This window comes from Anser anser (genome assembly GCF_964211835.1).
Source record: "Anser anser genome assembly, chromosome: 27".
Taxonomy (NCBI): domain Eukaryota; kingdom Metazoa; phylum Chordata; class Aves; order Anseriformes; family Anatidae; genus Anser; species Anser anser.
The window spans coordinates 1334744-1361563 of record NC_139748.1 but is presented as its reverse complement, the minus strand read 5'-3'; the positions used below and the strand labels follow the sequence as shown (position 1 = coordinate 1361563).

The window sequence follows — 26820 nt, the reverse complement described above, 5'->3', positions numbered from 1 at the left end:
AGATCTGTCTACAGGTCAGGGTTAGCGGTATCTGAAATGTGATACACTGTGCACACAAGAGAACTCTGAGCAGAAACAAGCACAGTAGAAGTCCCAACACCATCTTTTTCACCTGCTAAGGAAAAAATTGTGCCTCATCTATTTTAGGCCATCCCCACTCTGTATTAATGAAATTACTCAAATCCAGGTGTTACGCAACTTGCATGCCTTTAAGGCAGTTCTTACCTGAGAGTGAAAATTTGAAATAGTTGTTGTTTCAATGTCCTTCTTGCCCAAAATTTCCATTTTCACTGGAGTGTTAGGAAAGTTAAAAGCAAAGTAATCCAGGAAGTCTGGTAAATAAGCAGCTGCTCCATGTACTATTGCTAAAGCATAGTAAGCTGCATTTTTATCATTTTCGCTGAATGACAAAGCAAGAAACTCTTCCGCAAATCTCTCCATCTCCACTGGAGACAAAAATGAGAGTTCATCCATGTAAGCATGAAGGACCAGAGCGCCACCATTAGACTGATGTTCTTCGTGAATGAAGTTACTAAATTTAGTGCCAGTTTTCAAGAAGCTGCTGCGAACAGAATGCTCCTGGTGTGTCACAAATGGCGTTTGTACTCCCTGGGGCACTCGATATTCCTGCATACCCAAATTCAGTCTGCAGAGCTGCTCATCCTTAAGATACCTGAAGGATTCCTTGTTTATTTCTAAGTTATCACAATGTCCTTGAGACAAAGTCTCTTTGTCAATGCGAGTGAGTCCAGCACACACCGTCTGCACTTCTTTGTTGTACATCTTCAGGCGTTTTCCCCTCATATCTTCCCGGTGTTTCTTTTTCTTTTTTTTCTTTATCTTCTTCATAATAAGACTGTCAGCTCGCTGGGTTTTGCCATTTTCGTCTTGAGTTTCTGGCAGCAAGAACAGAGAGGAGATTAGAGCTCTGCAATTGTACCATATTCATTCAAAATGAATGAAGCCCTCATTTCCTAAAGCTATCTGTTCCCACAAAGACTGACCAATGGTAACACCTTGTCTTTTGGCTTACAAGACAATTATAGAATAAAAACATGCAGTACACCTCTGTTATGCAAGGAAGCTTTGAATTAAGGAAGACTCCCAAATTCAAGTTTAATATTTTGGAAATATTTTAATTTGTAACAACTTTATTAGAATACCTTTAAAAGGAATGCTTATTTCAGAGCATCTAAATTAAGATGCATCATTAACTTCTGACATTTAAGGCAGTGAATGGGAAGAGGATAAACAACTATGCATAACATTTAGACTTTCCTTGCAGAATACCTCCCTGATTTTGGATACAAAATATAGAAGCAAACGAGAATGCAGCCAAAGATGTACAAACGTTATTAACATTTAGAAGAAACAGAAACTTAGAGCAGTTAACTTTCTGGCAAAAAAAATCTTTTGCTGCTGATCTTTCTTATTGAAGTTTAGAACTGATATTTCCAAGACACTATTGCTAAACAAAATTAAGTTTCATATCCAGCTGACACTTCAGATAAAGTACAATATAAAGCTATCTGTAACACAGTTGGTATCTAGTTTCATCATAAAATTGTGCTGTGCATTAATACATAATCTTTTGTCTGACAATGCCCAAAAAAGGATTTTCACTGGCAGCACTACTCTCACAACCCGCTTAGTTTGACAGTTACCAGGCTGCACAAGGCATGGCAGAAAGCAAAGTACATGGCAAAAAGAGGTTATTCTGACTGCAGAAGCCTATTAGATATACTAGTGATTAGATGTGTTTTTAAGTCTGCTCTGCTAAACTGCCAATAGACTTTGCAGTTCTTCAAGAACTATCCCAAGGTATTCAGTCCTCAGTTAACAGCTTGCTGAAAGGCCCCATACATCCACAGAGAGACCACATACTGGCCTGTATCAGAACACAAGTATCAAAATATCACATCCATATTTTCAGCCACCTTGTCCTAGCCTGTTCTACAGTTAACTATCTAGTTAACTCAGGGCTAAAAAATGTGTAGTTTTTTCTTAGTTCTTGGTTTTTTTTTTAAGTTTTTTTTTTTTTTTTAGTTTTTCCAAGTTAAAAGACTGAAAAGGTTCAGGCAACAAGTGTAAAGAATCAGTTCTGTCAAGCAAAATGTAGTAGCTTAATTGCTTATCTTTTAGTGTTAAGAAATAATTCAAATAATGTAGGAAGTGACAGAGATAGTAAGCTGATGCTCAGCTGCTAAAAAGCTCAATTGTCAAAGTTTTAATCTGATAACTAAGTGCCATACTGCCAAGACCATTATGGGGATCAGAACAACCCGCTGCTGATGGTAATAGCTGACTAGAACATGCAATACCTAAGCTTTCACCAGTTTCCCATAGCACAAAATCTTGTGCTAACAATTTCCTTTCTTTGCCCACAAAGCAATAAAGTTTCTATTCCATCTTTATTCTCTTGCTGTAACTTGAAGCTAGAGAAAAAATTGTATGACACTGATCTATGAGGAAAAGCTGTAATAAACACATGCAGCTTCAAGTTATTTAGTTTAACCACAGTGTTTAACTGTATCATTAATAATTTGGTCTGGGTGCTCTTTACTTGAGATGGCTGACCTTCACAACAGCCTGGTGTAATGAACAGAATTACTCACGAAGCAAAGAAATAGTCGATTGCTTAATGCTAAGTTCATACAATTGTTCTAGGACCTGAAATACAAGTTTTCCACAGCACTGCTGTTATGCCTTAGCTCGTACAGACAGCAAGTGCCCTTATTTTTCATTACAACCATGGAAACCTTGAGAAGGAAGTTTCAGCTGAGACACCAAAACAACTGGTACAGTTCTTTGAATAAGCTTCTCTGGAAGTCTCAGAAGTCAAGCTTGCACAAGCTTACTCAGTCACTGAGCTACAAAGTATAGATACTGCTTTGCTAGCTGCAACAAGCAGACGTGATCTTAGACCTGATGTGTCCGGAGAGTCCAAGTCCAAGCTGAAACTACAAAAGAGTTTCAAGTGACCACAGGGCTGCTGGGAACACTTCCTTGCAGGTGTTTCTTAGTTAATTTTTAGATATTAAAGGTGTCTTAAAGGTTTCTAATTATAGATACATTTTTAAAAAAATCAAATATGCACAAGTTCTAATTCAGAACGTCTTCCTGTTTGAAGATATTCCCTAATAACAGGGATACGCTTAGCACCCTGTATTTTGGAACATCCATCAAACACTGGTCCATTTTCAGGATAAAAGCCACCCAGACCCCCTTCCACTGCTGCATCCTCTGAACACAACAGGGTCCCAGTATTACAGTCGAAGTAACCACTGTATCAGAGGAAGCTTGACAGTGACATTAGGTGAATGCCCGACAGTCGTGACAGTAGTTTTTACTTTAAAAAAGTGGAAAATCTTCAGTATTTCATATACTGAAAAACCTCATCAGCAGACTACGGGTTCCCACAGTGAGGTAGAATAACAGCACTGCCAATAACTCAGCTAGTCTGAAGTTATCACGTAATTGAACGCACTAGTCACTATCACTACTAGTACCAGCAAAAACACTGGAGATGTTTATTGTCACCTGTGGCCAAAGACAAGAATAACATAAGCAAGAAACAGGCAGCTTAATTAAGCATGGAAAAAAATAGTGAAAGGAAAAAAAATAGCCCCCTCCCCAAACCCACTATATATGCAGTCTAGGACATATAATGAAGAGCTTTAGACTTTGTTAGCAAACAGCTTTCCTTTGCAAATCTGGAATTCAGATGGTAATTTTAATTACTGTTTAAGCCTTCATTAAAGAAGGTCTTATTTGGTTATTGGCCCAGAACTGACACGCAGAAGCATTCCCAGGCTAAGACGGCATACTCCTCGCACTGCTTTAGCTTTTATCAACACTCATCAAGCTAAAATTTGAAAATTACATTCTAATAGCTTTTAAAGCTATTATTCAAAGACAGTGGTTTAGCAGCACTGAACAACAGTGAGAAGTGCGCTTTTGCATGATCACTTAGTCTTTATCAACAAAGCAACTTCTATCTCCATCTCCACAACAGCTTTGCCCATTCTTCAGACAGCACTAGCAAGTTTACACTACAGACCTAACCTTTGTAACATACGTTTTAGGTTTCTTTGGCACAAAACCTTTATGTATACTCCTGGAGCATAATTCACAACATATTAACTTTATTGCTTCTGATCGCGTTGTGTGCTCATACCAAGAGGCTTTCTGTGAAATGCTTATCCTGTACTGTACTGAGAGAGAGAGGGACCTTAAATCCAGGCTCCTGTCCGAAGAACTGAGGCATTTATTTAAAAGATAAAATAAAAACCAGCAGCTTCTCGCTTCTAGTATATGTTAATGCAAGCACAGTAAGAAGGAAGCTTTACTATCAAAGCACTCGTATTTTGAAGCTGCAACGAGGGCAATTCTGAACAGCAGCGGCATAACAGCAGGCTCGGAGCAGCACAAGCGCTCCCCTTCCTCACACGGAGCCTGCTGCTCGGGTCCCTTTGCCACACGCACCCGGGCTCGGCACTGAGCCCTGAGGTGGAAGCGGGCCGTGCATCACTGCAAGAGGACGGAACAAGGGCTCCCGGAGCTACGGCTGGCTTACGCTGCCTGCTCTGCACACACACACACACACACACGCCGCGAGCCCTCAGCGAGCAGCACGCACGGGAGCCGCTGTCCCTCAGCCCGCCTTCGCCCGGGCGGGACGGGCCGAGCCCGCGCACCGGGGGCGCCGCTGCCGAGCCCCGCCGGCCGAAGGCGGCGCGCGGGGCCGCCTCCGAGGGCCGCGGCGGCGGGCGGGCTCCGCCGGGGCTGCCCGGGGACCGCCCGCACCGACGGGCCCGGGTCCGCGAGCGGCGGCGGACGGCCCCGCCGCCCCCCCCACCCCCCCGCTCACCTCGCTTGCTGGGCCGCCCGGCCGAGCCGTCCGCGGGGCTGCCCCGCCTCGCCTTCTGCGGCTGCCCGGCGGCCAGGCGGCCGGGCTCGGGGGCGGCGGCGGCGGGGCGATGCCGGTGGTGGTGGTGGCGGCGCTCCTCGAGCGCGGCGGGCGGCGGCAGGCTGAGCGGGGAGAAGGCGAAGAGGCCGGCGGCGGCGGGCAGGCCGGGCAGGGCGGCCGGGGGCAGCGGCTCCGCCGGGCCGGGCCCCGCCAGCAGCTGCTGGCTCAGCCGGGCCCGCTTGCCGCCCGCCGCCGCCTCGCCGGGAGGGCCCCGCCGCCGCCGCCCGGCGCCGCGCGGCCGGCCGGGCCGGTCCCCCGAGGGGAGCGGGGGCGGCTCCTCCGCGGCCCGGGACACGGCGCGCACCGCGGCGACCTGCGCGGCCATTTCACAGGCTCCCTCACACACATTTAAATGGCCCGAGCGCCAGCAGGCACCGCGCAGGCGCCGCGCGGCGCCCCCTGGGAGCTGTAGTTCGCGGCGGCGTGCCGGGAAGCGTAGTCCGTCCGCGCGCGCAGGCGCGGGCCGCGGTTCGGCCGGCCGAGGAGGGCGGCTCGGGGGCCGGTCACGTGCCCGCCGCCGAGCCAACGGCCGCAACGGGCGGCGGGAGGGGGCGGGGCCGCGCATCGAGGGTGGCGGCGCGCGGCGGGGCCCGTCAGGGTCGGGAATAAACTCGGCTCGCGCAGGTCGCGTCAGGCGCCGCATCAACGCACTTCGTTTGCTTGTGCAGCGCGTCACGGGGCGCTCCGCGGGTTGCGCGGTCCCCGACATGGATGCGGCTGGCCGAGTTCCTGCGTTGCCCAACGCGTCAAAGGGCTCCGCGGCCGCCTCGGGGGGCCGCAGGGACTGCGCGAGGGAACCGCACGGATCGGTCCAGAAACGGCGCCCGCCGCGTCACACGGACCGCGTGTCTGCTGGAGGGTCACACGTCCTTACACACCGTGTGTCTGCTGGAGGGTCACTCGTCCTTACACACCGCGTGTCTGCTGGAGGGTCACACGTCCTTACACACCGTGTGTCTGTGCTAAAAAGTCACACGTCCTTACACACCGTGTGTCTGCTGGAGGGTCACACGTCCTTACACACCGCGTGTCTGCTGGAGGGTCACACGTCCTTACACACTGTGTATGTGCTGGAGGGTCACACGTCCTTACACACCGTGTGTCTGCTGGAGGGTCACACGTCCTTACACACCGTGTGTCTGCTGGAGGGTCACACGTCCTTACACACCGTGTGTCTGCTGGAGGGTCACACGTCCTTACACACTGTGTATGTGCTGGAGGGTCACACGTCCTTACACACCGTTTGTCTGTGCTAAAAGGTCACACGTCCTTACACACAGCATCGCCTCGGAGGCATCAACATTTCCCTTGCTGCGTTTTTTTGGTTTGTTTCATACAGTGAGGACGGTCGGGTCAGCTAATTGTGCAGCTTGCTACACGAGCTCAGTTGCTGTATGACCCATCAGCATCTGAGACTTGTTAACCAAAAATCTAGAAAAAAATACCTGGATTCACTCAGATGGAAAAACAAAACATTCAATTAACTGAAAGATAATTTCTTTCTAAAATTTGAGATGCTAATTCTCTGTTCATTCAACTTATGTAAACGTATAAGGAAATGCAGGTGTTTGATTACAATAAAACTGCACGTGATTGCAGTAACACAGATGCTATGTTGGCAGGATCTCCAGCTTCTTGTTTTGATTTGGTCCGGTCTGTACTTGGACCAAATTGGATGTCCCTTCAGTCAACAGTCCTCCCTGGAATCTATTCCCAATGTACAGTGTTTTGTTTCAGAAAGCTTAAATACATCATTTTGAAGTGAATAGGTTCCAAAACACAATAAAAATGTCACTATTTATTATAAAATATCTATTCCCGGTTTTAATTTCCATCCTGTTATAAATTAACTGAAAGTGCCTAGCTGCTCGTGTTTACCTGTTCTTCTTTACATTAAAACTTTAGTTCATGAAGAATGTGCAAGTAGTGCTTCATCTGCAATATATCATGCAACACCTTTTGATGTATTTATTTTGATGGAAACCTTACTGGGATGAGCACTCAAGGCATATCAGAAGGTATTCACAAATCTGTAACACCAAATCTAAATATTCCATGCCGGTGGTGGATTTCTTGGTCCTTTTGGTTTTGAAAATCGACTTGCAAAGCCTGCAAAGAAATTGTGTTTTTTTTTTTTATATTTTTAGTGCAAATTCAGTATGTTATTGATGTTGATCATATAATTCCCTAAAATAATACGGTATTTGAAAATACTTGTAATTTCAGCTTTCCCAAAATTTAAGATACAGTCGACTTGAAGCAACAGCCTGTAGTTGTAAGTCAACTGGTGCAAAAACTATGCGAATACAGTCTATCGTTGTATATATCCACACATACTCCCATTACAATATGAATATCAAGAATGTAACTAGATCTTATGCCTAGTCTGACAGAAGGCTTCTCTAAAGTAGAAGAATTTAAAATGGAAAACTGTGTTTCTCCTCCACCATATTATACAACATTAGACAGCAGCCTAATGGAAATGGTACAGCTTTGTATATGTCTTCTGCTGTCTCTGCTGCTACATAAAGGCTAAGGCATCTCACACATTGAGAAATATTTTTCAGGGCAGGTTTCAGGGTCTGTGTTTTCCACCCTACCTGTTCCTTAAACAGATTGTGAATAAAGCCGTAAATGTTTAAAAAATAAGCATTATTTGTAATTTTGCAATAAGATGGCAGCACAGTTTTGCACAAATCCAAAGATGTATTTCTTGTGCATGTTCTACAGATAGAATGTTAGATAATTGCTGCAATAACAGATGAAATGTTTTTAAAAGTACAGACAGGATACAGGTACATTAAATTATGTAGGCATGAAACAGTTTCATGCTATTTTGGGGTATCGCTTCATTTGAGAGTTAACATTCAGCCTGGTACCTGCACTTAGACTTTCAAAAAACGGGTACCTCCTATTCCAAAATGCAAAGAGAAAAACATACCAAAATTAAGGAAAGAGCTCAGATGGTTTGACGGGGCAGATTCTGATGGTTTTGTCAGTGAAGATGGACTACAGATGCCTAGAAATACAAAATTATACTGACACAGTGACCATCGTAATTCCCTGAAAAACTAGGTTTCTACACATCCATGGGGAAACACATACTTCCACATGTACAACCACACTTGGCACAGATGTTATTTCAGCATAAGATGAAGATAAGTACTTTCCACACTGCCAGAGCTTGAAAGCCACACAGTTTTAACGACATTATTTGCTCATAGCAGGGAGTGAATGTACTACTGCAATAAAATCCACTGGGAAAACGTTGGCTCAGAAGTGCTTTAAACAGTTTTTCGCAGTCCTATTTTCAAGATAAGCATTTAATTTTAGATCAAAGGGAACTTAATGAGAAACTCATTCTTTTTGCTCCAAATAGGGCAGAATCCAGGATGGGACTCAAGTTGATCATATTCCCATCAACACCTCTTTCCCGCATTTTGAAAGTATTTGTCCCACTGGTTTGAATGACCTGAAGAATTTGTAATTTGTATACACTGGAACTGCCCCTCAGGTAACCAAAGGGCACTGCAGCATCATTATGCTACTCCTACAAACACTATTACTGTCCAGATGAAATGGCACTCAACTAGCAAGTGCAGTCATAAATGTTCTATGCCCAAGTAAGCAGATATGCAGGGAGTTTCACATTTGACAAGTGCCCGTGCTTGAAAAATTCCAGATATATCTTTATATATTTGCTTAAAGCCATCAGGAAGATGCACATTAGTCTGAAAGACTTACTTTTTCTCACGTTTTTCAGTATTTTCAAACTCTGAAAAAAAAAAAAAGGTAGCAGCTACTGTGAAAAAAATGTAGCAAGCAATTGTAGCAGCTATTATGATAAATGTATATATAACACATCTCATAAAAAGCATCTTGTCTAGCATCTGAGACTTCAGATTCCTGCCTTTCACTTTGTCTCTCGCTTTTTTCTAACTAACAGTAAAGCCTCCAGTTTTTATTCTTGCCGTTTTCCTCAAATGCTTTTCTGTTCAACCATAACATCTCAAAGTACAATTGCTTAAGAGCATAATTAACTAGAGCCACGGTGATGAACAGAGTCTGTCCTACATGGGAATTCAGACTCCACTCAAGCAAATTTTTCCAAGAGGAATTAGCACTTCGGGTGAACAGAGTGCTGAGGCATAAACATTCACACAGACATGACTGTGTTCCTCCTGCATGCCAGTTCTGTCTACAGTTCTACAACAGAATATTTTTACTAGCCTTGTTTCTGTGCACAAAATAGAAGAGAATGGTCTCAAAGCATGTTATTTTCTCAAGGTTAGCAGTAAGAAAGTAACAATAGCTATAGCCAGAATGATCTCTTCTCACCCTCTCCTTTTTCTATAACTGTTATGTGATTTTTTATTTATTTATTTATTTATTTTACCTTGCTTCTCCTAAAGCATTTCACGGGCTCTTTTGATGATGCTTCAGAAGCATTGTTGCTCAAACCCAGAGAACTAGTAGAATTTCTTGGAGCAGGCTGCATACCTGGGAACATATACCAGAACATTTCCAGTGGTGATTAATGAATCCTCTTGCTTTTTTTCTAAGTGCTTTGTTGCTGCTTATTGTTTCCTCTAATGCAGCAACTGCAGAAATTTCCAGCGTGTTCCCTGGTTACATTTACTTCTTTTAGTAAAAAAGAACCTAACTTACTTACCTGCCTGCTGAACTCTCCTACATTTAAGTACATTGGTAATATTTTGAATAAGTGGGCCACTATCACCTCAGGTATCTACAGGATTAGGTGTAAGTATAAAATCTCAGTTACATGTCGAGAAAATAACTTGTCACTTACTTGCTGTATCAGCAAGAACAAACGACTCTGGGGTTCTTTCAGGAAGCGGGGGAGGAGAGTTAGAGCGATCCCGGTTTGTCTCTGAGAAAGAAAAGACAGAAGGTTTGGATAACTGCCTTTAAAAACATATATATCTGTTCACCAAGAGGGCCGCAGCACTCTAACCTGCACATCTCCATTGTCTCAAAGGAAACAACACACAGTAAAAGGACGTGACAAACCTTAGCCTGAGGAGAGTGCAGGGAAAATCATCATAAAGATATAGAGAGTGGTGCAGTGGGTGGTTAGGAAACATAAAACTACCACTTCATTTGGTTGCAGAACTGTTTATATCTATTTAGTTGCAGAAGTATTTAGCAACACAAGATTTCTGTTGGACTGAGCAAAGATCCCAGAGACATTCATTAAATCTGGAAAAATTAAAGCAAGTTAGGTTAAAAGTAGACCTTACGTTGAAAGAAAGTTTATCTCAACATCAAGCCTTTACCTGATCGTGAGCTGCGAAGCTTCATACTCTGGAAACAAAAAACAAGGAAAGTATTTGAAATTCCACATAACTAAATGTGGTTCTCTTGTACTCAAGAAAGCCTTAGAGGATGAGGAAATGATGTTACATGCAAACACCCTCCCCCACACACCTCCATGCTCATGTAATGGAAAACAGACTTATACCTTATTGTTTCACTTTACAAAGCCATAAGTCACCCATGGGATGATCAAAAGATGCCTAAATTTTGTTCTGTTCCTGTCTGTCCCACAGGGTGTTGTGAACCTCAGTGGACCACTAACTTCCCGTCTTTGTTATCTTTCTCTAAAATAGGGATGATATTTTTACTACCTTGTATGGGAGTTAGGACAAAAGAAATAAAGTTTGGAGCAAACTAATCTTTATAAGGAGGAGCCTTACTGAGACCATATCTTCCTTCCAGTCCTGAACCCTGAAATAATTTATGGAAAGTATAGACTGCAAAAACTAGGGTCTTTCTCACAGAAGGAAACATGATAAGGAAATTAGTACAATGAGAAGAGATAAAAAGTCCCTTATTTACCTTACATGGTCTCAGTCTCACTGCGTCATTAAACACATCTGAGTGAGACTCACCACTCCACTCCAAAGAGGTTCCAATATTTTTATTTCTGGATGGAAGCTGAAAATCAGAAGTGGCTAGAGGAAATTCTCCTAGAAACAATTAAGCACAAGAGAGGTCATTTCTCATCCCAAGCAGCCAGAGCAAAGGCAACTGCCATATGCTGTGATCCCACACAAAGGTGAGAAGGGCGGGGGTCCTCATAGCAGGTGTCAGTCACTGCTCTGTTAAATGCGCTTACCCGATTCACTAGCCACAATGAAGGACTCAGGGGTTCGCTCAGGCAGGGGCGGAGGATCATCATCATCTGGCTGGGGCAGGATGTCTAATTGAGGAGATGTGGTCAGATTACCTGCATGGCACAACACAACAGGAGAACTACAGACCTCTGCAAAGACACTGAGAACCAACTGCTCCAACCCAGCTGCACACCAGAGATTATGCTAAACATATGTAAACTGTACCTAAAATCCAGCCAGTCCTCAGCACCAACTCGTCTGCTGCTGGATACATGCCCCAGGCACACACTCCCAGCAGCATTAACAAGAACTCCCTATTGCACAGGGGAAGATTATCCATGTACCCCAGCACACAGACAATCCCTCAGCTGGTAGTACCACTGCTGCTTGGCTTGTACTGCATCTCCTGTGATGTTCCCAAGGTCTCTAGCATCTAGATAACGAGAACATTCATGACACCGCATCCTGACGGGCCCGAGCAGGACAGAGCTGAGCAGTGCCGAAAGTGCGGACAGAGAAATGTCTGCCCAAACCAGACCCAGACTGGGAAGGTGACTTTAAGGTGAGAGATCTAGGCACACACTAACACTGAAGTCCTGGTTCTCTCAGTCTCAAGGGGATGCCAGCATCCCCCTGCATGGCTCTTGTCAGAAAGGAGTGTTTTTTGGCCTTGGTTCCTCAAAGAAAACCATTTTTGGGAGCTTTCTGCTCGGATTGCCCTGCTCTAAGAATTGGTCAGCATCGGTCCTTGCCTCCCTGTGAGAGCTGTACCAAGGTGACACAGTAGTATAATGTGAAACCCAGAATCATGCTGTTCTAAAAGCATCGTCTGTTTTTATGGGAAATATGTAAGGCTGGATGAAACTGCGCAAGGCCCTCCCCAGCTGGTCCCCGGCAGGCGGCTCAAGGGCCCCGCTGGATGCCGAAGGACTGCGCTTGCCACCCCTGCCAGCTCCCGATACCCACAGGAGCCAGCAGCTCCAGCAGCACTCACTCAGCGAGGACGTCCTCCCAGCACTTGGGTAGTGAACGTGGTGGGATGCAGGCCTGGGTGGTGGGGAGCTGGCCACCATGCAAGGAGGGCCTTGTGTGTCCTGCCCCGCTGCCAGCTCCGGGGATAGCGGGTCATCTGGTGAAAGTGAAGAGAAGTAGGGGTCTTCCGCCGAACAGAAGTAACGATAAGGACATTGCCCACAGTTCCTGTGGCCTGGGGAGGCTTCTGCTACTCGGCTTGAGTGGTTCAGCTCAACAGGGGAAAATCCATCTTGCTGCTTCTCCTGGAAGCTTGAGTAACAGGCATTTGGTGACTGAGAACTGACAATGGGCTTCGCATCCGCTCCATCACAAGCCCAGGTTTCTACGTGCTGCTCCAGCACAAAGGGGGTCGATGTGGTCCGTGTCAGAGGTGCTTTGCCATGAGCCCCTTTCCCTCCTGCTCTCTGCGGCTCCAGGTCCACAAGCAGCTGCCCAGAGGACCTGCTGCTGAACTCCAAACTGTGGTGTTTTTGGAGAGCTTCCCTTGTGCCCCACATCTCGGCAGCAGCTGCGTTCCTGCTGTTGCTGAAGTTCAGAGTGCCAAAGGAGACGGCCTGTCTGATGGGAGGGACTCTACCCCCAGAGCTGCCGTGCTCTCCCTTGGCAGACAAAGACGACAAAGATGCTTCGTTTCGTACCACTGGAGAAAAATGTTGATGCACATTCTGGTCCTCTTGCCCTGAGCTGCAATCAAGCACAGCAGCATGAAGTCAGAGATGTCAAGTACTCAGAAATCTCTGTTAGCCTGTTAACAAGGCCCCGCAATATTGTCCCTAAGAGCAGGCACATTCCCCAGATTGCAGAGCCTGGTTTAGCCTCAAGCAATGAACATGGTAAAGGACTATGCACCCTGGTGCCCTATTTGGACACCATTAAATGGTGAAGAGAGGAAGCCGCTTTACACAGCTAAACGGCTCCTTCAGTGCAGACTATCTTCAAAAATAAAATTATTTACAGGAAGTGCACACATGAAAACCAAAACATGTCCACGGAAGGATCTCACCACCCTTTGAAGCTGGTAGTCTGAACCCGTAGTCTGGAAGCTGGGCTCCTCAGGCTCCCCATTCCTAGGCAGGAGGCACTTGTGTGGCAAACACAGAGGAAGGATGGGCACCAGCTAGGAACACCCCACAGGGCGCGTGGCTCCAGGTAGAGCACAGAGATGAACCAGCACGGGGGTTTTTCATCTCCATGTTCATTAGCCTTTTTTTTTTATGCTGCCCTGGATGTGTTTTAAGTTTGTATGTGAAACACTCTAAGCACAACTTGAAACAGACGGAAGGGCAAAAGAGGGGGACAGATATTGGCATGCAGGGAAGAGGCTAAGACTCAGTCTCAGAGACACATCTGTAAGAAGAGCAGGAATTACACTAGGAACAAATGTGAGAGAAAAAGTGGGACTCAAGGGAGGCTGCAGAGATTGCTGACAATTGAAATGCAAAATTTAAACAGAACTGTGTCACAAAATATGCATTTCATGTATTCCTGAAATAACATGGGTAACTGAAAATACTAGCCCACGGGATACTTGTGCTGTGACCTTACCAGGTTAGTAAACTCAGAGAATAAATATCTTCCACTGAAGTCAGAAGTGGCTTGGGTACAGGATGCCTGGTTTGAATCTAGTGAAAGAAAAGGTCAGTAAACAACAGAGTAAGGAAGAAGAATGCAAAGAACACAAACATGCTATTTCAGGAGACGGAATTTCTGCCAACTACTTTTAATTATTACTGGAGTTTGGGAGTGACAAATACCAACTTGAAAACACCAGTTTGGAGCTGAAAACTGAGGACAGATCCCCCTGAACTGCTCTTTCTGTTCACACCTTCCTGAAATCAGATTACCAAGGGCCAAATGAGAGTCCAGCTGGGCCAAACATCTTCAAAACAGCCTAAGCAGAGAGCTCTGACTTTAGGACCCCGCTCGGACATTCAGCATGGCTGTGCAGGCACTGGTTTCATTTGTGACACTTTGGCGCACAACCACCCCCCATGCTCTGTGAGGTGCTTTCAAAGGGCAGTGAGGTTTAGCAAGAGGTTTGGCCAGGAGCTACAAAACCACATCCGGATTTGAACCGTTTTGTGCATTTTGTGTCATTCTAGTCTTGCATCTCCTTTGCTTACAGCCTATCCACAACACATACAAAAGGCACTTTCCAGCTATTTTCTCACTGATCTCTGGCAAATACCATGGCAAAACTGAAGCAGAGTCCCATTGCAGGATCCTGTTCCCAATTCTTTACACAAAAGCTTCTGACAAAATTATCTAACTTGTAAGCCTTAAAAATGGCTATCTGTTTACTTCAGCAAGATTGCAAACAGCTACACATGCAGTGCACAAGGCAGCGTTCGTGCCAGCAGTCAGAGAAGAATAAGGAGAACAAAGAAACGATTAATTGTGGATGTTTCAGATGTTCCTGTTTATGTAACTTTATACCAGGAATATGTCGTTCTTCCTCAAAGGTGTTTGAGATTTGAAAGACTTTGACATGGGTTTTCTCAAGATGTTTTAGCCCACTCTCCCCCACAGACAGTCTGTGATGCTAATTATCTCACTCTGTTGCTTGCAAGTACTCCATGAAATCAAGTTTCATGAGCACATCCACGTGAAAATCAGCCACTGCTGGAGAAGGTTGAAAATATTCTATTCACTCATTACATTAAACAATTATAAAAGTATATAATGGTTTTGAGACAGAAGAAAGTTTAGCTCTCGCTTGAGGCCAACTCTTGTGGTAAGTGTTGTGCGATCAAGGAAACAGCTGGATTCTCATGGTTAACTTGAAGAGAGTCTCAGTTTGGGCTGGGGCCCTGTCTCTGTAACTTTAATACACTTCCTTGCAGAGTATATAGAAATGAATTAATGTAGTTGTATAAATGAAATAGCAGGTAAGATACTTAGGGCCACACAAGCACCTCCATAAATTGGAGGCTTCTGTTACAATGCAATTATGAATAAATAGGGCAAAAAGGTGATTCATTTCAGGTCTACAGAGGAAACCTCTGCAGTAGGAATCTAGGTTAGAGCTTGCGTGCCTGAGCCTGCAAGAAGGCAGTATGTTTATCCTGGTGACCTTTACCTGTGAAGCAGCAGAATTTTCCTGGGCATCAAGTGCTTTAATCTGCCTTTTGAAGAGTTCAATAACAGCATCATAAACCAGCTTGTACTGCTCCTGCATCACGGACAAATAAAACAGACATGAGAGCCAGCACTCACATTGCTTGTAAATGGTCATGTATTACGCAAATCAAACATCAGCCGCTTATAGAAGCTGACACTTTGCGGTCTGTTGGCAGGACCAGTTATCAGAAGTAGAAGCTACAATTTCCAAAGGGTTGAGCCTGAAGTATTTGTTTTGTTGTCAGCTGCACAAACAACACCGTTCTGCACTAAGCTTCCTCTTCATTCTGTCTCAGCCGAGAAGAGTTCTCGCTTTATTTCCTGGATAGACACTTGTTTCACAGCATAAGCATTCAGTAAGTGAGTTTGCAAGCACTAAGCTATTCCAGCTGTCTACAAGGAAATAGTCAGAAATCCATTTCTGCAAAATGATTCTTCTGCTCAGAAAAGGGACCTTACAGAACATCTACACGCCTAGTTCCCAGCAGTGCAACCATTTTGTTCTTCCTTACTGCAAGCCCTCCTGAGGAACTATTGAGGTTTCAGTACTGAGTTAACAGTACTGAACATTAAGAAGTATTAACAATAAGTATTAACAGAAATATTAACAGTACCAGTTGTTAAAATTTCCTGAGCGTACCTTGGTCTGCACTATTGAAGGTCTTTGTGTGCGCATCTCCTGGATCAGACTGAAAATACTGAAGTTCACTGGAACAATCTTGCAAGAAAGGGAAGAGATGAAAAATTAAAGGCAGGTTATTCCAAGGAGCTTCCACGTTGTGATGCTTAGATGTTTAGAACAGTATCCCAGATTCAGACCTGCTACTGCAAGAGTCTTTAACAAAGGACCTGCTTATCAAGCCACCTTTATGAACTGTCTTGCCTCCTCCCTCCTGCAATGCACTCCAAGAAAATACCCTTTTTTATAACATTGGTAACAGCTTGGAATATCATGAAGGACAAGATACTGATTTCATGGATCAGGGGATTCAGGATTACTGTGATAAAGGAAATAACCACTTTGCAGAATCTCAGCAATCTGGCACAAGGCCAGGGATTACTTACTGTTAAAACATTCAAACATACATTTTTAATGAAGAGTCAGAGTAAAGCAAGGTGTTAACTTGAAAACACTGGATTTCTGATACTAAAGTGTGGAGAGACAAATATAGGCAGTAAACTTGTATTGAAGACTGAAGGCCAGCACCTAGGTTAGCCCAGTGATCTTAAGACCAAGACAGGGAGGAGAGAGAGCAGGAAGGTCTCCAGCCTGTCTGCACACCCCGGGCTGCATCGGGGCTATTTGCACCAGGATGCAGAGGGAGGGAGTGCAGCACCAACAACAGGCTGCATCGGGGCTATTTGCACCAGGATGCAGAGGGAGGGAGTGCAGCACCAACAACAGGCAGTGCATGGGTGGTGCAGAGCCCAGACAGAGAAGCAACACAAACTGGCTGTCAGGTATCAGCGATTTGGCCAGTTGGGCTACAGGGACTTTTCATTCACAGTTATTATCTGAAATACACCTGCGTGCAGTCAGAGAGAGGTAGAGCTGGGACTAAGGGGAGGAAGAAGGCGAGGGAGAGAGACAGGGAATCGCATGGTGCTACACACGTGCCATTTGAGCATGCATGGCGGGACTGACACCTACTCCGTCCTTCAGCAGCTTCTGGGTGTAGTCGATTGCACAGATGACTCCTGTTCTCCCACAGCCAGCACTGCAATGAGAGTCACAGCAGGGTTGCTAGTAGAGGGTAGCGGTGGGCACGCTGTATTCTCCAACAAGAATATTTCAAAAAACCCACAGCCTTGCATCCCACACCTTGGGCAGTGCAGACTCACACAACGGCCCTCCCGCTCCTGGTGGCAGCTCCACCTGGCTGCACATAAACTTCCACCTGACCACAGCTCTGCTGCAGGCTAGGAGGCACAACTCCTAGGCCTCCTACATCCTCCTCCTGTGGTGACCAGGAATGCACAGTGTTCTTGGTCTCAACTGTAGCTGCTATCACTGGCCTGCTGTCACCTATCTCCTCTCCTGCTCTCCAGCCATACCAGTGGCTCAGAGGACACGTTCGTCCTTAGGACTTCCTAGGAGAGGATGGAGACTCCAGTCCTGCGCGGGTTGTGCCACCCACCCCCATGGGCGCTCAGCAAGCGCGGGGAAGGCAGGGAGGAGCCGGGAGCGCTTACCTACCTGCAGTGGATGCAGATGGGAATGCTGTCGTCTGGCTGGTAGCAGCGAACCTCACAGATGAGCTCCAGAATGGGGTCAATGGAAGAGGGAACATCATGGTCTGGCCAGTTTTGATAGTGGAATTGGTGGATGGTGCGGATTTCCTGCAAGACGAGAAAAGTGCTGACAGGAGACCGAATTAACTGTCAGCGCAGCAAGCGCAAGCTGATGTGCTACAGACATCTCTAATTCCCTGCTGTGTTGGTAGGCAAAGGCTGCAGGTTAGCAGTGCACTTTGTGGCTGTTCTTGCTGCAAAGGACACCTTGCCACTTTATGATGTTCTTGATATTACCAGTTAACCTCGCTTACCCAGGATCTAATTTGCCACAACTAATAAACAGCTTCAGAAACTGAACTTTGGGTTAATTATTTTTTTACTTTCTTAATTCCTTCAGCTACTTCTGAATCCAAAATAGCATTCTGAGGAGTGTAAAATTTTCTCCAAAATGCACCATATTTTAATATTGATATAACAAACCTAACCAAGATTCTTTTCCTGCCTCTACCTTTCCTACTTACTTCATTCAGGGTCACTTTTAAAGTCCTGATCACATATTCATTTTTCTTTTCTTCAGCTTCCTGCAGAACAATAAATTAGGGTCACGTTTTCTGCAGATGACAATAGTTTCCAATGCACATGATGTGGCGCTAGTGGCAGCTATACTCACACAGGCAATGGAGAAGGGCCCACACTGCAGGGAGGAGTCACCCAGGTCTGCCCAGTACCGCTCACATTTTTTCTGTTGCAAGAAGCAGATGTCTGGTTATTCCCTGCTGCCTGCCTGCAGCATCTCCTGTCTGTCTTTGCCCAGCAAATCTCACGCCAGGAGGCCCAGCTCTTGCTGCTGACCAGTCTCTACCCTTCCCTTCCCTCGAGTCCTTGGGGCCACACTCGTGCCGGTGACGCTCTCACCCGCAGGTGACCTGTGCTCATTCCTGGCTGCCAGCACCATGTCTCTGGGTGCAGCTCCGCACAGGGCTTTGTGGCAAGGGAGGGGACAACGGGTGCCGGGGTGTTTGGGTCTGGCTTGTTCTCCCCTGCCAAAGAGGCCAGTTACACTACCAGAAATGGCCGAAGAATTTGCTGCAGGAGACTCAAGAAACAGTTTGTATTAAATGGAAACTCACTGTCCCTAATGAGATTTAATAAAAATCTGCATCTCTCCACCCTGCCTTGTCACTGTCATGGCAGGGCGATCTCTGATTTGTTACTCACCTTTCCCATTTCAAACTCCATACAAGCCATGATCACGATCTGCAAAAAAACAAGGTTTGTTAGAAAAGCCTGGAGGCAAGTTTCTTATCCAGGCAGAAAAATCAAACTGATCGTTTGGGGATACTTATCAGCAATGAGGAAGCTACTTGGACTGTCTTCCCCAGAGTCCCACAGTATTACGCAAATCAAACCCAGGAGGACATCATCCACAGCCCAGGTGCGAGGACCTTCCCCCGTGGAGCCCAAAAGCAGACAGCCACAAGCAGCGGTCATGTCTCAGCGTATGTGAGGGAAAGGCTCACAGGAAGGATGCAGGTCACACAGAACATCTGAGTACCACCCAGATACTACCGCTGTCTCTTTAGCCACAACGGAGTTCTAGCTGGTTTTACAGACAACTTTTATTTATTAAAACAAAACAAGCAACAAGACATACAAATCTGCACCTTACCAGGACTTCATACTCCCAAATCATCCTCCAAAAGTCAATGACAGTAGTGGAGAGAGGACCCTGGGTTGCGATGTATGCTCTTGGCCCATAGACGCCCTAAAACAGCATTCAAATCAGATATGTAGTCACACTTGCATTGTTCCCTAAAGGAAATAAAAATCATTCCTCTTTCTGAATACTACTTCTACCCAATGAGCCCAATAAGGACTTAGGAGGGCTTTTATCTAGTTCAATTTTAGGCACCTGAATTAAATTAAGTAACCAGAAACCAAGATGTGAAAATTTCTCAAAGGCAAAGCCAAAGCCAGGGAGCTGGGCTTGAGGCGAGATCTGCTCCCAGGGGCCCCCCTGCCTTGCAGTGCGTTTGGGAGAGCCTACAGGTATCGGCCCCATGGCTGACCCCGCTCTGCAGAGTGCAACCTGGCACTCCTGTGGCCGCTGGCCAAAGAGAGAACTGTGATCCCCTGTGAAGGTCTGTCCGTCTGCAGACACGTTGCACAGAGCCCTCACTCACAGTGGTGGAGAGCGAAGGAAACCTTCCGTCTATCACAGAAGGGCTCTGGGCGCAGTGAGTCCCAGCTCCATGGAGCTCCTGAAGGGTCGCTGAGCCCACAGTGACCTGCCCCGTTGCTCGCCGCTGCAGCGGGTCTCGGCGGTGCTGCAGTGCAAGGCTTCCTGCCTGCCTGCTGGTTTCAGGCTGGGCGACTCTGGCCGCGGGCAATTTTGCACCATCGCCCAGCAGAGGCAGGAAGCGGGGGCTGCAAGCCACAAAGTGTTCCACCCCCAGTCCCGGCACACATGTGACCCCTGCCCTGCTGTCTTGTGCCTCTGTACAAGAGGTGTTCTAAAGGGCTCACTGATGGCGTGCGGCTTCTGTACGTCAGCTATCCTCATGCACAGCACAGAAACTGCCACAGGCACAGGGCCTGCTCCTCCCGGCACAAGTCAACCAGGCAGCTCTAGCAGCTGCCGCAAACACCACTGCACTGCAAAACATGATGAAAGAAGCAATACCTTGATGAAGTTGGCATTGATGTAATGAGAATCTGCATCTGATGTGATCAGGGACAGCTCCACTCTGCTGTGGTCAACTGCAGGCACAAAAGCAGGAGAAGCAGCAGCAACAGTTAGCGTTCATCTCTCTTAGCAGTTGGGCCCCTCGGGCTGCAGCATGAGGTGCCTTGGAGGAGCACACGCATCAGAGAGCTCTTCTCCAGAGCCGACAAGTGGATGTGCAAGCAGCCAGAGCCTCCTCCAGCACTGACAAAAAGCCCTGCGCAGAGCTGCCACTGCCTGTGTGCGTGCAGCAGACCGGCACGCTCTCCTTCAGAGCCGGCAAGAGCTGCAGCTGCTGCCACTACCACGGGGCAAGACTGTCCTCCTTTACCATGGAGCAAGCCAAACCTAGAATTGCCCTGCGTGAGATCTGTGGATTTAGGTTTCTTTTCAAGCTAGAATGGATGGAAGGGACAGTCTGCTCTGGCCCCAGGACGGAATTTGCTTTGGCAATTCCAGCACCAAGCAATGACAAACCACAGCAGTTCCTGCCTGTGGCCTGCTTTGTACACCATGGAGATGTCCTTGTCCAAAGCCATTCCTCTACAAGGTCTTGGTTGCAATGCTACCCAGAAAGTTTGCAAGGATTATCAGCAGAGGATGTGTTTCCTACTGAATTGACATTCTTCATTCTCTGGGAAATACATGCCAAAGTCTTCCAGAGCATGCTTTGAAACAGTCAGAAACAAAGCCTTATATCTGAGCAGCTGAATTCAAGGCCAGGAGACAGTCAGTGACATGTTCACATGCAAGCAATTATGCGGGCAGATACTGGAGGAAGAGGGCAAAGTCAAGCTAGGAAAAAAAAAGAAAGGCTGAATAACAACATTTGCCATTTCCAACCTACAGGGTAAGATGTCTTTGTATCTGTTCTTCTTGATGTTCTCTGGGTGCTCAGATGCTGCTGTAGGGTAGATTTTATCCGATCTGTATTTTGTTGACTGCCTTTTCAGCTTCTGTGATAGAAGAATGGAACAAGTTACAGCAGATGTGCTACATACAACACGCTACTAGAGAGCATGTGTGAAGGTCTCTAGGGGTCAGGCTCACCACCACAAAGTAAGATCTGCACCATTAATTCTTTCCTGAGTGGCTTTTCTCAAGGTACTCAGAGCAAGAATAGAGACAGAAGCCACCTAAGAGCTTCAGCACAAACTTCTGAAGAATGGAAAGTGTGTGCTGAGGCAGTACCCACAAGAGGCTCAGGCATGTAGGCTTCTGAAGTGAGATGCTGCATTTATATAGCACATAAAGCATCGCCCTCATGAGCAGGTGAGACACGGGGACCTTTCCCAGTATAAATGGCACCCAGATAAGAGGATTAACAATATTAAACTACCTCTAATAAACGACAGCAGAAGGGACAGATGAATTAATTGATTTTTCTCACTTTACTAGAGATGCTCCTATCTGTGGCTGCAAACAGCAATGCTCAATTAAAAGGGGCACGAGAAATCAGAGCAAAGTAGTTATATGTGCTGATGACAAAGAAAGGAGGAGAAGTCGTCCTAGGAGAGGCCCACAGAAATATGAATCTTTAGTCTCTTTCATTTCTAGGGTAAAGCTGCTGCACTTCTGGAGTGTTCAAGCATATTTCTCCTTGTAAAGTGTAGAATTTTATTCATTGACATCAGCCCCTAAGTAACAAGCACTGTTAATGACCATTGACTTTGAAAGCACCATTCTTGCTGTATTCTTTCTTTCATAATTTATTGTCTACCTGGCCACTTTTCTTACCAACAAGGGATGGTTTTGATTTAAAACAAAAGGTCATTTCTCTAATTAGTATCTCTATGGTTTGACACTCCAGAGGGCAAGTCTCTCACTTTCCACCACCCTGGAGCCATGCCATTACAGACCTCCTCTCGGACATTGTTGTTGCAGCCCAGAGAACTAGGCTAACGAAGGAAAACCCTCAGCACCCGGTGCCTTAACAAACGAAAGTTCTACAGGGGTGAGAAGCAGAGGGAAGGGACCATTGGCACACCTGAGCTGCAAGGTGATGGAACGTCTTGTGCCTTGCACGTATTTCGTGGTCACCCACGTGAATTTTAACAGGAAGTGGAAACAGTGGTTCAGCAGCTCTGCCCATATAGCAGAGGAAAAACAGGCTGGTCTCAGGGTTGCTGAGCCAAAATAGCTCAGTGGTCAAATGGGTTGGTGCTGTGGAGATGGCCGTGCCCTGCTGATGGTGCAGGCAACACCGTCTCAGTGCGTTGGAGGCAGTGAGCTCTAACACGGCAGCACAGGGGGAACAGTGGGAGTTCAGGGCACTGATTTTTGGGTGCTCAACATACACCGCCTCAGGGGTCAGCCCACCAGCGACCTTTGCACTGGGGCTCACACACGCTTGTATTCCAGTTCTTCCACAAGCTCCCTTGCCTGCTCTGGACGAGCAAACGCCAGGACGCGACACCCTGCAGGGCCTGCGTGTGTGAAGCTGCAGAACAATGATATTTGCCATAAGGCCGCGTCAGGCGATGAAGGGCTTTGTAGCTCTGCTTATTTGACCAAGCCATGCTGCCCCTGCGCAATACTGCAGATGAGAGGTATAAACAGCAACGTACATCTCATTTCCACGGTATTTCTGTGCACAGAAATACAGGTTCAGTTCTAAGTCAGTCACTGTTTTTTAGTATTAAACTTGAGTTTTTAAAGGGTCAGAATGAGTGAGGAAGAAGGCACAGGAGGCCTTGGACAGTCCATGTGTCCAGTCTTTATTAATCAAGAACAAGGGGCATGTACTGTGTGACAGAAGGTGTGGGAGCTGGCAAGCAGCAGGATGTTTTTTGCAGAGTGCACATCCCTATACCCTGCTAGTTCCTCGGGTGTTTATTTGCATCCTCCCTCTGTCTTGTTCAAGTGCCACCCCACCTTCAGGGGTAGGCTTTCATGGAAGGAGCTGGAATCACTCAGCACAGGGGCCAGTCCTCTCATAGCTACAGCTCTGAATCTCCTTACTCCCGCCCCTGTATAAACTGATACAAAAATGATTGGGAAATGACTATATATGACAAAGCAAGTGAGAGCAGCAGGGATCAAACTCTGGCTGTGAGACCGCATGAACAGAAAAAGGACACTCAAACAAAAAAAACCTCTGTCATTTACAGTAACACCACCACAATTTGTATGTGCATGTTCTTGTTCACACAAAGAGAGAGGAAACAGTAGGATGGAGAAATAACATTGAACATTTCGACCAAGCTTGGAAACACGAGCCGTCTCAGTTGCCTGTTGAGGCATTTGCACTTCCAAAAGTGGCCTGTAGCATGGGCCGTTTGGGGAAGATTTCTTCCCAGGCCTAGAGGAAACGTTGCCCTGACCACTTCTACAAGCTGTTTTTGTCAGAAAATTAGCTGTACACTTGGCTGCTAGAACTAGCACGTGGACCCAGGCTCGCCGCCCCTGCTGCCTCACATGGCACTGTACAACCCCAGCCCAGCAGTAAGGGGGAAATTCAGCAGCTTGTGACAGTGCTTTGTTCCATGGAACAACAGACTGTTACTGCAGGCTCAGATTAATCACTTCCCTCTGACCCAGACACCTGGAAGTCAAGTACTAAGCTTTTCCCAAGCGTTTGAAGTGCAAGTCTTCACTGGTATGGCAAAGCAGGGCTGGATCTCATGGGGACTGCCAAGTAACCCCCGCACTTCCCCAGGGCTCGCTGCCTGATGCAGCCCCTATCTGGTGGGGTGGCTGGCTGGCAGTGCTTATTCTGGTGTTTGAGACATCTCAGATATTACAGCTGCACCAGTTTTGCCTTTCTCTGTGTCTTCTGAAGCTGATCAACGCCTTTGCTTCTGAGAGCAGCCCAGAGAGGCTGCTAGAACAGCCTTCCTCCAGCTGACACATCAGTAGCTGTCACCAGCTATCAGGTCTATCTGGGAGACTGTGGATTGCCATCTAAGCCTCTGCCACCCAAACAAATCAAAAGTTGGCAGAGGCCTAACAGATTGGGGCACTGCACAGATCTCCACCAGACAGACACTGCAGAACACTGGGGAAGGTGGGAGCCATCAGCAATTTTTGCTAGTTTTGCTTTTATGGAAGAAGAAATTTATTTCCTGGAAGAGCCAGGAGCACTAACAGACATTAGAGCATGTGCACTCATTCCAAATGGGTGCTGGAGCCCTTCCACGTAACCTAGCACAGTGCTGGAGGCTGCAGAAGCAGCCGACGCAGCTGCTCAGGTCACTGCCTCCCTCATGCCTTGGCCAAGGTGCCAGATGTCCACGGGACACGGGACAACCTCAGGCCCACACGTCATTTATCTGAACACCTGTTGCTTACTCTGCAGGGTGGTATAGGGGGTAGGATGGGTGATTTCTAGTGAAATAAGAAGAGAAACAAAATATCTCAGGCAGGATCTCGAGATTCCCAACAGGAACAAACACATCACAGATGTAACCTGTGGCAATGGGAGAAGAGGCAGCAAGCAGCTCTGTCTCTGTATTCCTTACTATAACCCCGTTGTAGTACCAAGGCAAAGTGAAACCATATCTTAACAAATGTATTCGCTAAGGAGAAAACAGGAAGCACTTGGTTAATTATTTAAAAAAAAAAAACAAAACAGTTTTACTTTGAATGCAAACCATTAAATCACTCTTCTATCTTTATGCCTTTTTTAATTTTCACTCTAGTTAACTCCTGCATCTCTTTCTGCTGCAAAATGTATAGAAAATCTAATCAACACATGCAAATTATGTCCCTGTTTGGGGAGAGGCAACTGAGCAGTTCCCTTTAAATCAATGGAAACACAGAACCGTGCCTTAAGCAAACTTACCAAAAACTCCTCTACAAATGCTTCTTGGTTGAGCTTCTTGCTTTGGGTCCTTTCCAGATTCTGCAGCAGAATTTCCCTTTGGTCCATGTTGCAAGAGACAGAGCGAGACTGGCCTGCCGAACCCAGGAACGGACATGTCAAGTGCATGTCATAGCGGAAAGCACCAGCCCGGAGAGCACTCGCTGCAGGCTGTGGTTTACTGACTTCATCACAAGTCTTAAAGGAAATTAGTACGTAACAGATATCGTGGCCAAATAACAAAACAAAACACACAGCCCTGGGCCGTAGCGCCTCCTTTTAAAACCACACGCACTCCACGTGTGCCCCCACGGAGAGGGTGAGCAGCACCGCCCTGGAGTCAGAGCCTGTGCGCCCCGCGTGACAGAGAGGGTCGGAAGTTGGAGACCAGAGCTGGGTACCCTGACGCCCGACTCCTCAGGCTGATGAGAATCCCCCGGAGTCTCACAAGCAGCCAACAGGATGAGATCATCTTTGCCAAGATACTTGTCCAAGGCATAGCATGCTGCAGGTCACAAGTCTTCCTCATCCTGCGTTGGCACAAATGGACAGTTTTCCTCATGCCCACGCTGTAGCCTGCTTTCCTGGGATCGGCTCAGCTGCAGAATATCAATCCAGGATCATCTATTCATTTTTACAAGAGCTTTAAATAAAGCTGCTTTACAGCTGTGTGAGCAAAACATCAGACTTTGTAGAGCTGCCTAAATTTGGCATAAGAAAAATAGCATCAAATTCATTCTTTCTGGTCCTTTTGCATTAGCAGCCAGAAGTGAACCACTGCTTGCTTGCTCCATGAAGCCCAATGGCGCTGGAACATGCTTACACCATTCCCTCTTGTCACCTGGATTCAGACAATAACTGTCAGGTACGCAGAGCAAAGAGATCAGGAACCAGGAAGCAAAATGGACAGATTCAGATGGAAAACCTGCTTCAGGTGCCCGCATCACTTAACTTTGGCACACTTGATGAAAAGCATTCCTTATGATGGTTCAGAGTCCAGTGCTGAGGTTTGTGCCCCTTTCACAGGAAGAACAAGCGTTGGATACCGACTAATTAGATTGAGTATTTCTCTCCCTATTGAGGAAAAATAGATACAGAAACAGGCAACAAAGTAAGAGGAAAGTTACTTAAAAACAGCAGCTGGCTCCAGCCTGGAGAGGTGGAGGCGCTGCTCCTGCCTCTGCACAGTGCGTAGCGGCAGCCCAGCTCCAGCACCGACAGCAACTCCAACGCAAAGAGCCCCGACGTGTTCAGAAATGCAATGGTGCTTCACAGCACAAGATGCAAAATGGTACCTGGGAAACTGCTAAATTACAACGTGCAACATTCTTTTAGGATTGTGCCCCCCAAAAAAAGAAAGCGTTCCCAGCTTTCAAGCATGATTTCCAGCAAGACGGTGCTGCCTGTGCAGAGGAGGACATCAGGAGCAGCTGTCAGCAGAGTGCTCGAGCACATGGGGCTCTGACAAGTAGCCAGGGGGAAGGTTTCAAGCTCAGGACAGGTGTAACTAGAAGAGCCCCTGGAACGACGTGCAAAATCCACAGTTCCCCTTCATGTTTATAACTTATTCTGCTTTCCACATTAACTGCAAAATATTCTGAAGGAATACTTTAGACAGATGCTGAGCACGTGAATCTGGCTTGCACGTTTTATTCTTCTGAACTTGCACAACAGTTCCTGAACAAAGAAAACCTATCAACATGCCTCAGGTCTGCTTTCCCAGCCAGAGTTCCCCACCTCTGGTACCAGAAGACTATAAAAATCCAGTTAACTATGCCATCCTAATTCGCCTCACTTG

At 46.6% G+C, this 26820-nt stretch overlaps 2 protein-coding genes across 5 annotated transcripts in view; both read right to left on the bottom strand.

Annotated features, from left to right (window-relative positions):
* PHTF1 (putative homeodomain transcription factor 1) overlaps nucleotides 1-5313 on the bottom strand; it is a 32071-nt gene extending 26758 nt beyond the window's left edge. For 2 of the 3 annotated variants that reach the window (XM_083812920.1, XM_083812921.1), the window contains exons 1-2: nucleotides 4871-5309; nucleotides 226-896 (exon numbers count right to left, since the gene is read on the bottom strand). In XM_083812920.1, coding sequence (XP_083669046.1) covers nucleotides 226-896; nucleotides 4871-5294 — 1095 coding nt within the window. In that variant the 5' untranslated portion in view covers nucleotides 5295-5309. Of the gene's footprint in view, nucleotides 1-225; nucleotides 897-4870 lie in introns of all 3 variants that reach the window. The other variant, XM_083812922.1, reaches the window with a different exon arrangement.
* Nucleotides 5314-5677: 364 nt separating this feature from the next.
* On the bottom strand, nucleotides 5678-26236 carry PTPN22 (protein tyrosine phosphatase non-receptor type 22). 2 transcript variants are annotated; one of them, XM_083812929.1, is made up of 21 exons: nucleotides 25005-26236; nucleotides 21069-21177; nucleotides 20180-20256; nucleotides 19166-19261; nucleotides 18715-18753; nucleotides 18167-18238; nucleotides 18018-18077; nucleotides 17459-17601; nucleotides 16913-16979; nucleotides 15902-15979; nucleotides 15221-15313; nucleotides 13687-13763; nucleotides 12101-12825; nucleotides 11109-11192; nucleotides 10829-10959; nucleotides 10267-10294; nucleotides 9780-9860; nucleotides 9366-9469; nucleotides 8714-8744; nucleotides 7911-7988; nucleotides 5678-7078 (listed from the first exon to the last, which is right to left on the bottom strand). In XM_083812929.1, the coding sequence occupies exons 1-21, from the start codon at nucleotides 25149-25151 to the stop codon at nucleotides 7014-7016; spliced, it is 2385 nt and encodes a 794-aa protein (XP_083669055.1). In that variant the 5' UTR covers nucleotides 25152-26236; the 3' UTR covers nucleotides 5678-7013. The 2 variants fall into 2 exon arrangements, with proteins under 2 accessions (XP_083669055.1, XP_083669054.1); XM_083812928.1 differs by having other exon boundaries at nucleotides 11109-11219; nucleotides 25005-26231.
* Nucleotides 26237-26820: the final 584 nt, after the last annotated feature.